The 16,188-nt window shown below is 38.8% G+C and overlaps 1 protein-coding gene across 5 annotated transcripts in view; it reads right to left on the minus strand.

Moving 5' to 3' along the window:
- The window catches only part of ZNF638 (zinc finger protein 638), a 95,872-nt gene that overhangs the window by 38,370 nt on the left and 41,314 nt on the right, over positions 1–16,188 (minus strand). For all 5 annotated transcript variants that reach the window (XM_044925783.2, XM_044925784.2, XM_044925782.2 and 2 more), the window contains 4 exons: positions 6,823–6,881; positions 6,553–6,605; positions 1,992–2,042; positions 238–309 (listed from right to left, as the gene is read on the minus strand). In XM_044925783.2, coding sequence (XP_044781718.2) covers positions 238–309; positions 1,992–2,042; positions 6,553–6,605; positions 6,823–6,881 — 235 coding nt within the window. The remainder of the gene's footprint in view (positions 1–237; positions 310–1,991; positions 2,043–6,552; positions 6,606–6,822; positions 6,882–16,188) is intronic.

Genomic DNA, 16,188 nt, shown 5'->3' on the forward strand with positions numbered 1-16,188 from the left:
CATACAGCTGTCAGAAATGTTTCCAAAAATATCTGCAATGGCAAAAACTGTCAAAGACCAAAGCACCTAAAAACAAAAGTTGTGTGTTAAGTTTTAAGTATTAAAGAAATATCTACTGAACTTTTCCAGATGTTATTAGATACAAATTATATAAATTTAAAACTTGTTTTTGATATTTATTTTATTCTTTAAACCAGAATTATAAATAAACTTTATATAACCTTTCAACAGTCTTACCTGTTTTGATTGAAGCTTTATTACCTTTAGCAGCTACCGTTACCACAGATTTGACAGAACCCGCTGACTTCCCTAAATCATAAAAGCTCAGTCAAAACTGGTTTATTTATTAACTAGTATCAACAATACTGAAAGAACCTCACAAAGGATATAAGAGCCAACGGACTATATTTTATTCAAAACATAAAATGCTATCATCTTTAGGGACACAGATCATTCGGTAAATTAGAAATGATAATTCACCTCCCTTTTTGGGTACTTAAAAAATAGCATTCAGGCAAGTTACTTAAATCAACTAGAAGCAAAATTACTAACTACAGTATATAAAAACATTTCTATGATAGCTTTAATGGTTCCAAAAGCAGTTATATTTAGGACCTCCCAGTTCAGACTTCCTTGGCTCCCAGTCGATTAATAAGCCCTTCAAAGTTAAAGTCGCTCAGTCTTGTCTGACTCTTTGTAACCCCATGGACTATGCAGTCCATGGAATTCTCTAGGCCAGAATACTGGAGTGGGTAGCCATTCCCTTCTCCAGGGGATCTTCCCAACCCAGGGATCAAACCCAGATCTCCCGCATTGCAGGCAGATTCTTTACCAGTTGAGTCACCAGGGAAGCCCTTAAAGAATACCTATATCATGGTCAGGCCACATCAAGATTGTTTTGACTCATTCGTAATGGGTCCTTATTTTAACAGAACTTTTTGAACTGCTCTAACACTTTGTACATATGCATATATTACTGCTGCCTATATTCCAAAATGTTTATATAAAGACTGTATCATCTAAGTGTCACTAAAAAGACTGCCAGAGAACAAGAAAAACTGAACCTTTTTATTCAGAGAGCAACAAGAAGTTTAGAATCAGGATTCTCAACAAGCAGCAAGACAGTATATGAGGAAAAAGCCCAGGATCAGAAGTCATTAAATCCAAGCTGAATTCCAAGTTAAATTGTGAAGTCTGGGGAAATTTACTGATTTCTGTGCACACTACCCTATTTATAAACAATGGTGGTAATCGCCCTATTTAACAGGACCTTCTCTAAAAATATGACCATGCTTCTGAAAAGTTATTAAAAGGAATTATGACATCTATAATATTTAATCAAAACAGCTTACAAATTCACTGTTCATATCCAAAGAGAGACCTTAATTTTTGCTCAAAAAGAGAAATACTAATCTTTATATTGTCAATTAACCAGTCATTTCCTAGTCATGCCCAAGTTTTGTCACACTGCAGTAACCTTAGCCCAAATGAAACCCTTAAGGTGTTTCTTCTTTCACTATTCTATGCTATTACCACAAAGAAATTCACTTTACTACTTCTAGTAGAGGAAAAACAGAAAGGGGGATAAATACTAGGGCAAGGAGAAAAAAATTAAACTAGTTAAATTAAATTAATTACTTTAAAATATAATGTAGCCTACAAAAAAGGCAAATAGAACATAATTTGCCATAAGTTTGTAATCCGAACTATTTTATAAAAGAAAAGTAAACAGAAAAGACCAAAAAGAGAAAAAGGGAAATATTTCTAATGTTCACCATGAGAAATAGTTTGCCAGTTAAATTATTTTATTTTTATAATAACTGCAGGAAAAGAGCACTGTCTACTAAATATGCTTTCTCGACTGTAAATTTCAAAAATTGGTATATACTCAGCAAACACTTTATCACATGAAATCCAAGACTACTGACAAAACCGTCTTAAACAATTTAAATTTAATTAGTATGTCTAACATCCTAATATAGAAAACATACCTGAAGATTTATTTACTTTGGTTGCAGATGTCTTGGTTTGTCCAGTTTTGGCTAAAATAGTAAGAAAAATACATCAATAACACATTACAAAAAATATCATTTACATTAAGAAAGAGCTAACTTGGCATAAGCTTCTTATCCTTATCCATCAGAGGGCAGAGAGAATGAAAACCACAATCACAAAAAACTAACCAACTGATCACATGGATCACAGCCTTGTCTAACTCAATGAAACTATGAGCCATACCATGTAGGGCCACCCAAGATGGACAGGTCACGGTGGAGAGTTCTGACAAAACGTGGTCCACTGGAGAAGGGAATGGCAAACCACTTCAGCATTCTTGCCTTGAGAACCCCATGAACAGAATGAAAAGGCAAAAAGATATGACACTGAAAGATGAACTCCCTGGGATGATAGATAGCCAATATGCTACTGGAGAAGAGAGGAGAAATAGCTCCAGAAGGAATGAAAAGGCTGAGCCAAAGCAGAAACAACACCAAGTTGTGGATGTGTCTGGTGGCAAAAGTAAAAGTCCTATGCTGAAAAGAACAATACTGCATAGGAACCTGGAATGTTAGGTCCATGAATCAAGGTAAACTGGAAGTGGTCAAATTGGAGATCGGAAAAGACAATGGCACCCTACTCCAGGACTTTTGCCTGGAACGTCCCATGGATGGAGGGGCCTGGTGGGCTACAGTCCACAGGGTCGCTAAGAGTCGGACATCACTGAGGGACTTCACTTTCACTTTTCACCTTCATTCATTGGAGAAGGAAATGGCAACCCACTCCAGTGTTCTTGCCTGAAGAATTCCAGGGATGGGGGAGCCTGGTGGGCTGCCATCTATGGGGTCGCAAAGAGTCGGACACGACTGAAGCAACTTAGCAGCAGTAGCAAACAGGAGGTGGCAAGAATAAACACTGACATTTTAGAAATTAGTGAACTAAACTGGACCGGAATGGGCAAATTTAATTCATATGATCACTGTATCTACCGATTCTTGGTGGCAAGAATCCCTGAGAAGAAATGGAATAGCCCACATAGTCAACAAGAGTCCAAAATTCAACACTTGGGTGCAGTCTCAAAAACGACAGAATGATCTCAGTTTGTTTCCAAGGAAAACCATTCAATATGGTAGTAATTCAGTTCATTTCCAAGGCCAATGATTCAATATCATAATAATTCAAGTCTATGCCCCAACCACTAATGCTAAAGAAGCTGAAGTCAAATGGTTCTATGATGACCTCATAGTCAACAAGAGAGTCTGAAATGCAATCTCAAAAATGACAGAATGATCTCTGTTCCTATCCAAGGCAAACCATTCAGTATCATAGCAATCCAAGTCTATACTCCAACCACTAATGCCAAAGAAGCTGAAGTTAAACGGTTCTATGATGACCTGAAAGACCTTACAGAACTAACACCTTTTCATCATAGGGGACTGGAATGCAAAAATAGGAAGTCAAGAGATACCTGGAGTTAACAGGCAAGCTTGACCTTAGAGTACAAAATTAAGCATGGCAAAGGCTAACAGAGTTTTGCCAAGACAACACACTGGTCATAGCAAACACCCTCTTTCAACAACACAAGAGTCGACTCTATACATGGACATCACAAGATGGTCAATGCTGAAATCAGACTGATTATATTCTTTGCAACCAAAGATGGAGAAGCTCTATACAGTCAGCAAAAACAAGACCAGGAGCTGACTGTGGCTCAGATCATAAACTCCGATTGCAAAATTCAGACAAATTGAAGAAAGTAGGGAAAACCACTAGACCACTCAGGTATGACTTAAATCAAATCCCTTGCAATTATACAATGCAAGTGACAAGTCAATTCAAGGGATTAGATCTGATTGAGTGTCTGAAGAATTATGGATGGAGGTTTGTAACACTGTTCACGAGGCAGTGATAAAACCATCCCCAAGAAAAAGAAATGCAAAAAGGCAAAATGGTTGTCTGAGGAGGCCTTACAAATAACTGAGAAAAGAAGAGAAGCTAAAGGCAAAGTAGAAAAGGAAAGATAACAATCTGAATGCAGAATTCCAAAGAACAGCAAGGATAGACAAGAAAGCCTTCCTAAGTGAATGATGTAAGGAAACAGAGGAAAACAATAGAATGCGAAAAGACTAGAGATCTCTTCAAGAAAATTAGAGATAGCAAGGGAACATTTCATGCAAAGATGGGAACAATAAAGGACAGAAACGGCATGGACCTAACAGAAGTAGAAGAGATTAATAAGAGGGGGCAAATATACACAGAAGAACTATACAAAAAGGATCTTAATGATCTGGATAACCATGATGGTGTCATCACTCACCTAGAGCCAGACATACTGGAATGGGAAGTCAAGTGAGACTTAGGAAGCATCACTACAAACAAAGCTAGTGGAGGTGACAGAATTCCAGTTGAGCTATGTCAAATCCTAAAAGATGATGCTGTGAAAGTGCTGCACTCAATATGCCAGCAAATCTGGAAAACTTAGCAGTGGCCACAGAACTGGAAAAGGTCAGTATCATTCCAATCTCCAATCCCAAAGAAGGGCAATGCCAAAGAATGTTCAAACTACCACACAGTTGCACTTATTTCACATGCTAGCAAGGTCATGCTCAAAATCCTTCAAGCTAGGCTTCAACAGTACATGAACCAAGAATTTCCAGATATTCAAGGTGGATTTAGAAAAGGCAAAGGGACCAGAGACCAAATTGCCAACATCCGCTGGATCATAGAAAAAGCAAGAAAACATCTACTTCTGCTTCACTGACTATGTTAAAGCCTTTGACTGTGTGGATCACAACAAACTGCGGAAAAGTCTTCAAGAAATGGCAATACCAGACCACCTTGGTATTCTGCCTGCCTCCTGTGAAACCTGCATGTAGGTCAAGAAGCTATAGTTAGAACCAGGCATTGAACATCAGACTAGTTCAAAACTGGGAAAGGAGTACGTCAAGGCTGTATATTGTCACCTGCTTACATAACTTTTATGCAGAGTACATCATGAGAAATGCTGAGCTGGACAAAGCACAAGCTGGAATCAAGATTGTGGGGAGAAATATCAATAACCTCAGATATGCAGATAATACCACCCTTATGGCAAAAAGCAAAAAGGAACTCAAGAGTCTCTTGATGAAGGTGAAAGAGGAGAGTGAAAAAGCTGGCTTAAAACGCAAACAATCAAAAAATGAAGATCATGGCCCCACCTGGTCCCACCACTTCGTGGTGAATAGGTGGGGGAAAAGTGGAAAGTGGTAGGTTTTCTTTTCTTGGGCTTCAAAATCACTGCAGATGGTGACTGCAGTAATGAAATTAAAAGACGCTTGCTCCTTGGAAGAAAAGCTATGACAAACCTACACAGCATGTTAAAAAGCAGAGACATAACTTTGTAGACAAAGGTCTGTATAGTCAAAGCTATGGTTTTTCCAGTAGTCATGTATGGATGTGTGAATTGGACCATAAAAATGGCTGAGTGCCAAAAAATTGAGGCTTCTGAACTATGATGTTGGAGAAAACTCTTGAGAGTCCCTTAGACTGCAAGCAGATCAAAGATACGATGTGAAGAACTGACTCATTAGAAAAGACCTTGATGCTGGGAAAGACTGAAGGCAGGAGGAGAAGGGGGCAACAGAGGATAATATGGTTAGATGCCATCACCGACTCAATGGACATGAGTTTGAGCAGGGTCCAGGAGTTGGTAATGGACAGGGAAGCCTGTCCTATTGCAGTCCATGGGGTCACAAAGAGTCAGACACGACTGAGTGACTGAACTGAACTGAAATGCCTAAGGGTCATGAAAGGTATCAAGAAGAAGCATTTTCTGAGACAGGCCTTAAAGAATAAATTGGAATTTGCCCCACCTTGACCCTCCAAAAGGAGTTTTAATTGGCTTTGTATTTTCATTATCTTGCACAAGGCCTGGTACCTACTAAGTAGGTACTTCAGAAGTGCTTACTGCTGCTGCTAAGTCGCTTTAATTGTGTCCAACTCTGTGCGATCCTAGAGACAGCAGCCCACCAGGCTCCTCTATCTCTGGGATTCTCCAGGCAAGAACCCTGGAGTGGGTTACCATTTCCTTCTCCAATGCATGCACGCATGTTAAGTTGCTTCAGTTGTGTCCGACTCTGTGCGACCCCATAGACAGCAGCCCACCAGGCTCCTTTGTCCACGGGATCTAGAGGGAAGGATACTGGAGCAGGTTGTTACTAAATAAAGTTAACTGTAATTTAGACAATGACTCTACATGAATCAACAGTATAAAGACCTGTGAAATGAAATAGGACAGAACAGCTGGAAAATAAACTGCTCTGAGTAACTGAAACATAATATACATATGTGTGACAAGAGACTGAAAAAGTAATGTGGGGGAAAGGGTAAGGGGTCATTTATGCAAGGCTGAAGAATATGGGCATTCTCCAGTGGATCACTAGCTTAAAACAGGGGCCAATGTGGATCCCTTCTACTAAAGCACAATGAATACTATTTTCCTAGCATCATCTTGCAAGAAGTTTCCAGTAAACTGACAAAATATACTCATATTGGAGGAGTATTAAACGAACAACTTACTAGCAGAAGCTGCAGTCACAGTTTCAATAGCTGTGGAAGCATCTGTATCTTTTCTATTAAAAAAAAAAAAAATTAGCCAAGAAATTCTAACACCAAAATCTTCTAAAGATGCAAAGCTTGTATCTAAAAAAGTTTAAAATAATTTAATTAGAATGATGTCCCATTTGAGTCAGGGAGATTAAAATATATTAAAAACGTAGTTGTCAAAACTTTTAAAATTTAATTCATATGCATATTTGTTCTCACGCAGAAAATCATAGAATTACTTACTTTAAAGTAGATGCAGATGTTTTCTTTGAATCTGACATCTTTTTCTTCACCTCTTTGTTCTATGAAAGAAAAATATTTTGAAAACCTTAAGCCTCTTCTCAAATTATAAAAGGGAATATACAAAATACACAAAAGCATATGAAATCTACACACATATAAAACCACAAAAATCTTCTTACCCTGAAGTAAAAATGCTAATTACCTTTTCTATTTATAGACAGAAATAAAATATTTTCAACTTGTGATTATACAGTGTAATTTTATATCTTGTCTTTTATCACTTATTGGCATTTTCTTATCACTATCTTTCAAAGACATTTCTAATAGTGCCATACCATTTCTGATACTAATTACTATCACTCTGGTCCAATCTATCACAATCTTTTGTTTTAATTACTATAATAGACTCATAATGGTCTCTGCTTCTGTCTTTGCTTTTCAACCACCCTCACTCCATTTTTAACACAGAATGAGACTGATAACTGCCACTCCTAAACTCAAAACCTTTCATCACACTCAGAAAAAAAGCTAATACTTAAAAGTTTACACTACTCATCTTACCCATTCTTTACCCCCAAATCACCACATATCTCTTTACAGCCATCTCCACTTTCAATCCCAAGCACCCTTTAAACTCCTAAAACAAAACAAACTACATAGGCATGGACTTGTGAAGTCTTCTGCAGTTGCTGTTTGGAATGCTCCCAATTCAAGGAACAATTTACACCTTCACCTCCTTTTCACATTTTTAATGAGACCTTCCATAACTACCTTACTGAAAGGTGCACTGCTCTTTAAGCTTGGCAATTAGTGAACATCCAATAACTGCACAATTGCACTCATCTCACATGCTAGTGAAGTAATGCTCAAAATTCTCCAAGCCAGGCTTCAGCAATACGTGAACCATGAACTTCCAGATGTTCAAGCTGGTTTTAGAAAAGGCAGAGGAACCAGAGATCAAATTGCCAACATCCGCTGGATCATGGAAAAAGCAAGAGAGTTCCAGAAAAACATCTATTTCTGCTTTATTGACTATGCCAAAGCCTTTGACTGTGTGGATCACAATAAACTGTGGACAATTCTGAAAGAGATGGGAATACCAGACCACCTGACCTGCCTCTTGAGAAACCTGTATGCAGATCAGGAAGCAACAGTTAGAACTGGACATGGAACAACAGACTGGTTCCAAATAGGAAAAGGAGTACGTCAAGGCTGTATACTGTCACTCTGCTTATTTAACTTATATGTACATGAGAAACGCTGGGCTGGAAGAAGCACAAGATGGAATCAAGATTGCCGGGAGAAATATCAATAACCTCAGATATGCAGATGACACCACCCTTATGGCAGAAAGTGAAGAAGAACTAAAGAGCTTCTTGATGAAAGTGAAAGAGGAGAATGGAAAAGTCTTCTTAAAGCTCAACATTCAGAAAACTGAGATCATGGCACCTGGTCCCATCACTTCGTGGGAAACAGATGGGGAAACAGTGGAAACAGTGACAGACTTTATTTTTGGGGGCTCCAAAATCACTACAGATGGTGACTGCAGCCATGAAATTAAAAGACGCTTACTCCTTGGAAGGAAAGTTATGACCAACCTAGATAGCATATTCAAAAGCAGAGACATTTCTTTGCCAACAAAGGTCCGTCTAGTCAAGGCTATGGTTTTTCCAGTGGTCATGTATGGATGTGAGAGTTGGACTGTGAAGAAGGCTGAGCACCGAAGAATTGATGATTTTGAACTGCGGTGTTGGAGAAGACTCGAGAGTCCCTTGGACTGCAAGGAGATCCAACCAGTCCATCCTAAAGGAGATCAGTCCTGGAATCAGTTCTTTGGAAGGACTGATTTTAAAGCTGAAACTCCAATACTTTGGCCACCTCATACGAAGAGTTGACTCACTGGAAAAGACTCTGATGCTGGGAGGGATTGGGGGCAGGAGGAGAAGGGGACGATAGAGGATGAGATGGCTGGATGGCATCACCGACTCGATGGACACGAGTTTGGGTGAACTCCGGGAGTTGGTGACAGACAGGGAGGCCTGGCGTGCTGCGATTCATGGGGTCGCAAAGAGTTGGACACGACTGAGCAACTGAACTGAACTGAATAAATGTGTTAAAATGATTTGAACTTATAATTGCTGTCATTTTATGTTTTCTGTTCTTTGGAGGCATCCTTGCCATTTCCTTTTGTGCCATACGGGATTTTATCCCAACATCTCCCTTACTCCCAGGAGTTTAGAAAATACTCATCCTCCTACTTCGGAGAAGGTGATGGCACCCCACTCCAGTACTCTTGCCTGAAAAATCCCATGGACGGAGGAGCCTGGTAGGCTGCAGTCCATGGGGTCGGAAGAGTCGGACACGACTGAGCGACTTCACTTTCATGCATTGGAGAAGGAAATGGCAACCCACTCCGGTGTTCTTGCCTGGAGAATCCCAGGGACGGGGGAGCCTGGTGGGCTGCCGTCTATGGGGTCACACAGAGTCAGACACGACTGAAGTGACTTAATATCCTCCTACTTACATTCTACTAATGGGTAATAGGCTTCCCTGGTGGCTCAGATGGTAAAGCGTCTGCCTACAATGCAGGAGACCCGGGTTTGATCCCTGGGTCAGGAAGATCCTCTGGAGAAGGAAATGGCACCCCACTCCAGTACTCTTGCCTTGAAAATCCCATGGACGGAGGAGCCTGGAAGGCTACAGTCTATGGGGTCGCAAAGGTCAGACACGATTGAGCGACTTCACTTTCATTTTCAATGGGTATCTCCAATTTCAAAAGAAATATGAAACTATTGATTTCTTCTTATAAATTTAAAAGCCCTTACACCTTGGCTTACATGCTAATTTTGATGACATTATTTTAAGACAAAGTTATTGTTTTTAATTTTTTTAAACAATTTATACTATTTTATAAAGATACAACTATTTGTGTTTTATCCTGGTTAAATGGGTTTCCCAGGTGGCTCAGTGATTAAAAAAAAAAAAAAAATCTGCCTACCAATTTAGGAGATCCGAAAGACTCAGGTTTGATCCCTGGACCAGAAAGATCCCCTGGAGGAAGAAATGGCAACCCACTTCAGTATTCATGCCTGGGAAATACCACAGACAGAGGAGCCTAGTGGGCTCCAGTCCATGGGGTAGCAAAGAGTCAGAAACGACTGAGCATACATGCACTCTATGTTTAAATGGTTTTATTACTCTCTGTTTAGTCACTAAACCTTGTCCAACTCTTGCGATCCCATGGACTGTAGCCCACCCAGCTCCTCTGTCCATGGCATTTCCCAGGCAAGAATACTGGAGTGAGTTGCCATTTCCTTCTCTGGGGGATCTTTCTGACCCAGGGATCAAACCTGCATCTTCTGCATTCACAGATGGATTTTTTACCCCTGAGCCACCAGAGAAGCCTGCTGCAATCACCGTTTTATATCATAACTTCTCCATTTCTAAAGTTCTTCATTTTGATAATTATATTTTAGGAAATACATATAGACGAAAGGTTCTTTGAGCCCATATATGTCTGAGAATACTGTCCTAGCATACAACTTGATTATTTGACTTGAAATCCACATAATAAATTACAATGAATCAATCTTTTTCTCACTCAACCTTGAGAATGAGTTGCTTGGCTATCTAAGGCTGGCCTACCTCTTTTTACATTTACACAGTTTCTGCCTGGATCACTAGGGCTTTCACCTTTATAACTATGAAACTTAACATCTTCACCAGTTTTTAAGTGATATCTTCTTTCTGCAATCCTAGTTATATGCAGACTGGGTCTCTTAGATGCATCCACCATGACTTTCCTCTTCATTATTTTAGACCTTTTAACCTTTACTAATAAAGTTCTAAGAAGGATGGAAGCTCATCTGCCTTGTTCATTAATGCATCTTCTGCATGTACCACAATGGCTGACATACAAAAGATGTTTAAGAGATAGTTCTTTCCTTAAATATTTATTTATTGGGTTGTGCTGGTTCTTAGTCGCAACACACAAACTTTTAGTTGTCACATGTGGGATTTAGTTCCCTGATCAGGGATCGAACCCACACCCCCCTGCAATGGAAGCATAAAGTCTTAGTCACTGGACCACCAGGAAGTCCCAAGAAATAATTTTTGAATTAAAATGAAACTCAACTCTCTTCTGAACTGATTGTATATCCTCAGTTTTATCTGTTATTAATCAGACTTTCCATAATGCTCAAACCACTGTGTGCTGCTTCCTGGCATTGTTTTTGTTCTCCATGCAGTCTTCTTAAATGTAAGCTAACTGCTTGCTCTAGGTTTTAGATGTAATGGTCACCATGAATCTTACTGAAACCAGTAAATCTGAGTTTTTTAAGTCTTGTTTTTTCTGTTTTGTTTTCTTGAAGAGCCATAGCACTATTTTATAACTGCAAAGGTCCTTCTGTTTGTTGAAAACTCTGATTATATTTTTTTCTGTATCAAGAGCTCCTGCTTCCTTAAGGAAAATTCTGAGTACCAACATGTGCCCATTTTTCTGGAAAAGAAGAATGCTTGCTTTCAGCAGACTGGTTAAGAATCATTGTTAAAGACTCATGTCTATGCTGGCTTGTAATTAAACACATGGTTATTTGTCAGACAAGGTTTGTCACCAGAACTGTGCAGAACCATACTTTAATCCTTCAGGTGTAATACAGGGCTGTAGAAAGTTTTTACCTTTTCTCTAACATTTTATTACTGATTCCAAGAAGTAGCAAAATGAATAGAGTATTTTCTGAATCACAGAGTCCAAGGCAGTCCTAACATGAAACATCAAATGTAGGCAGAAAGGTTTTGTCATGGTTTTAACTATTCATGCCAAAATTAAGATGTAGACCAAGAAAGCTATAGGGCTGACATTCTTTTTCCTAGTTTGAGTTTCCAGTCTATTTTGTGCTTGCTCTGACAGGAAAACTTAATGTCTTCCCCTATGGTAACAGGCCAAAAGATTATCCCATAAACTTCTAACCTTGAAGAAGCCATAACCAGAGTTCTGTTGGGGGTTCCCTCTGGTCAACCACAAGAGAGAAGTCATGAGTAAATCTTCAAAGGCTTTAATTCAGCACCACTCAAACCATATTTAACTGAAGAACATCAATGTTTGTTACAGGCAGATGGCATGTTTTCTAGTTTTCAGTGCTGATACTTAGGCCATTCATTATTATGAAAATCAACAGTTAATGACTGAACTATTCAACTTACACTGCTGCCTTACCAACCTTATAAAAAAGTCATCTAAGAGAATTATTTTAATCTGTTTGAAATACTCTAACACCCTAAATGTATCATTACTCAGTCATTTTCCCAGATTAAACATTTTAGAATTAAAGAATATTGATCTCACATTTAGAACTTTAATAATCAGCTAGTCCTGCTTGAGAGTCAATGGTAAAAAAGCTATTTCTTCTTTCTATTCTCAAGGTTACTAATCTACCCCAAACTGTTAGAGTAGTCTGCTTGTCCAGATGAGTGCTCTAACTGGATTTCAGTGATCTTTTCTCTTCTTTCCTTTAATCAATATGCTAAGCTTTCTTTGCCTTCAGAGTCATCTGCCCTACTAATTCATTCTGCAGATCACTTCCTGATGAATCTTTCAAATCCATCAATTTCACTGTCATAGCCCTGCTGAAAACTTTGAATAACATTTAAATGTCTCAAAATAAAGTTTAAATTATTAAATTACGCATTCAATTCTTGCTTCCCCTTATTCTTCTCTGCAATAGAGGAGGATATGTGTCACAGTTCTGATAAATCAAAAGTAGGGGGAAGTTGCTGGGGAACTCCTCCTTCTTGGGGGTGTGTCTGGGGGGTAGGGGGACGCTAAAAATTCATTGCGTTCCTGACACATTCCTTTCTTTCTGTTTGAAAGATTGAAATAATACCAGAAGGTACAACAACCATCTTACAAAAAGGATGAAAAAGTACATGCTAATGACAGTGCATTAGAAAAATCAAAAGGCTGGGCTCCTGAAGAAATTTTAGAGCTGTTGTAATAGCCACAGATCACCCACCAGCCAATTTCCTGTTATAAGATAAATAAACCTCTTATTTGTTTAATAAACCATTGGAGAAGTTTTCTGTTAACTGAAAATGAAAGAAATTCTAAATTGGTAATGACAACGGTCACCACGTAATAATTATTCAAATTAGGACAATAGGACAGTGCGATGGGCATGTATGTACCTAGTATTAGTAAACCAGAATGATGGGTTACTCCAATAATAACTAACCAGAAAACATAAAAAATAAAACTTTTAATAGCAATTGAAATAATATTTATGACATATACAAATAAATAAAAATTAACACTTCTTCCAAAATGCATGTTATGGAAACATACAAAAGAACGTTATGGGAAAAAAATGTAAAAACTCGCTGAGGGACACAAAATGAAACCTAAATAAATGAAGGAATAAAACCTGTTTTGGGACAGCAAGATTTAGTACTGTAAATACATCAATACAAATTCTGTACAGTACCAATTAAACGCCCATTAAGGTTTTTTAGAAAACAAACTGATTTTAAATCTAATACGTAGGAGTAAATGTTTAAGATTAAGCAAAAATACATGGAAGGAGAAAACAAAGAAAAATGATTCTATTAGAAAAATGGCAAGTATTATAAAACTAAGAAAAATTTAAACTACATAGTATTCATATGAAAATTAACAGATTGAAACAGATCTATGTGTATAGGGTAGTTTATACACAAGACAGCTTTACAAATCAATGAGGAAAGATAAATGAGGCATAAATCGTGTTGGGTTTATTGGTTACCCATTTTGCAAACAGTCGTATCATTCACACATTGTATCACAAATAATAGATTGAAAACATAATGGAAATATATCTTTCTGGCACTGGTATAAAGGTCTTCTAAAATAAAAGAAAAAAGCCATTAAGAGTAAAAAGGCAGTAAAACTGGAATACACCAAAATTAAAAAAACTTTATGTATCATATAAGCAACATACTAAAAGAAAATACTGCTCATGTATAATACAAAATTAGTTTCTTAGGATAATGAACACCTTCAGATGAAAGTTTTTTAAAAGGCAAATAACCCAATAGAAAAATGTGAGAAATAGGATGCAGCGCTCTCCTCCCACAGATTCATCAGAAGTACATCTACATGTAGACCAACTTACAAAGAATATCTACTGAACAATACCAGAAGACAGACTTCCAAAGAAGCATGAAAATCTCCGCATAACAGCGAAGGGCAAAAGAATAGAGAAAATAAAGAAAGGAATCAGGATAGGACCTGTGCCTCTGGGAGGGAGCTGTGAAAGAGGAAAAGGCTTCTGCACACTGGGAAGTCCCCTCACTGATGAGATCAGCTGGAACAGAGAGGGGGGAAATGGAGCCTCAGAGGAGAGCTCAGAGACAGAGGTGCCAAGGACAAAGCCAAGAGAAACCTGAACAGACTGCTGGTGCTGGCCAGCTCCCCACAGCCTAAGATGCTTGTCCATTCAACCACTAGGGCAGGTGGAGCTTGTGTCCTGAGGCTTGGGCTCTGGAGATCAGGCCCAAAGGACAGAACTGGAGTTGGCTGTGTGAAGACAGTCTGAAGGGGGTACGAGGTAGTATACCACAACTGATGGAGTCCAAGAAGAAGCCTGGGTCCTTCAGAGAGACAAGGGACCACTGTTAGGGGGCGCAAGAGGAGAGGGGTGTCACAGAAGCTTCTTTCTCCATATGCTCATAGGCGGCCCACACAAACTCCAGGGGTGGGTGCAAGTCGTAGCTGCCATCTCAGATTCCAGGAGTAGGCCCAGACTGGTGCCAATGCCGTTGCCAAGAGTTCCACAAACAATATGCAGGTCAATGCCCCCACCTTTCTGGGAACTTGATGGCTTGCCACTGCTGCGAGTCCGCACTCAGGGTCAACTTCCCTGGGAGCATGTGAGGCCTGCCACTGCTGCCAAGGGTTTCATGACCCAATGCCAACCACTGCCCCCACCTCTCTGGGGGTTTGCAGAATAACACTGTCACTGCAGAGGAACACAACTGCAGCCCCCACCTTCCTGGGAACCTGCATAAGTCGAGCATCTGTGCATTTGCATACCCTTATCAAGGTGGTAACAACCAGCATATGCTGACGAAAGAGACAGCAAGCATCCAAATCAAAAACGGTCTTCACACCAAAAAAATATTAAAACCCAAAAAAGCTATACAGGGATGTTCCTGCTTATAAATAGCCCTCTAAGACGACATGAGACAGTTGTTTCTCCTAAACTCTTGGACTAAGAGAAATACAAGGAAAATGAGAAGCAGAGAAACCACTCTCAGTTAAAATATCAAGAATATTTCCCTGAAGGAACAATGAAACAAAACTCTTCAGTCTAAAAGACACTGAGTTGAAAAAGGAGATAATGAAAATACTGAAGGAATTAAGAAAGGCTATCAAGAGAAATACAGATTATTATTAAAAAAGAACTAGAAACTGTGAAAAGGAGCTAAGTAAAATCTAAAAATTCATTTGCCAAGATGAAAGCTGAGCTCAAGGCAGTAAATAGCAAAATGAATAATGCAGAAGAAAGAATAAGTGACCTAGAAGACAGACTTGGAAAGTACCCAGTCAAAAGAGCAGACAGAAAGCCAAATGAAAAAAAAAAGCAATATAAGAGACCTATGGGGTAATAATATAAAGCAGGCCAGTCTATGCAGAGATTGAAGAAAAAGAAAGAAAAAAGGGGACTGAAAATGTATTTGAAGAAATTATGGCTGAAAATTTCCCAAACCTAAAGAAGGAAACATATCCAGATACAGGAAGCACAGAAGGTCCCAAACAAGATGAACCCAAATAGACCTACTCCAAGACATAATAAAAATGGCAAAAGTTAAAAATAAAGAGAGAATTCTAAAGGCAGCAAAATAAAAACAGAGTTCATTACTAGGGAACCTCCAGAAGGCTATCAGTTGACTTCAATATAGAAATACTGCAGGCCAGAAGGGAGAGGCAGAATAAAAGGAAATGATCAAATCACAAAAAGTAAGAGGGAAGAAGAAAAGAATCAACTGGAAAATACAGTTTGGTGTGGCAATATTTAAATCAACTACACTTCAACATTTTTTTTTAATGAAAAGTGTAAATCAACTATATTTCAACAAAATTTTTAAAGGAAAAAAAAATACCAATAAATACATGAATCAATAATTACTTTAAATGTCAATACTCCAATCCAAAGACATAGAGTAGGACTTCCCTAGTGGAGCACTGGATAAGAATCTGCCTGCCAATGAAGTAGACACAAGTTCGATCGCTGGTGCTGGAAGATTGCAAATGCCACAGAGCAAGTAAGCCTGGCCCCACAACTAATGAGTCTGTGTGCCGCAACTACTGAACCGACACCCATAAAGCCTGTG

Source organism: Bubalus bubalis, chromosome 12, assembly GCF_019923935.1.
Source record: "Bubalus bubalis isolate 160015118507 breed Murrah chromosome 12, NDDB_SH_1, whole genome shotgun sequence".
In the NCBI taxonomy this organism is placed as follows: Eukaryota; Metazoa; Chordata; class Mammalia; order Artiodactyla; family Bovidae; genus Bubalus; species Bubalus bubalis.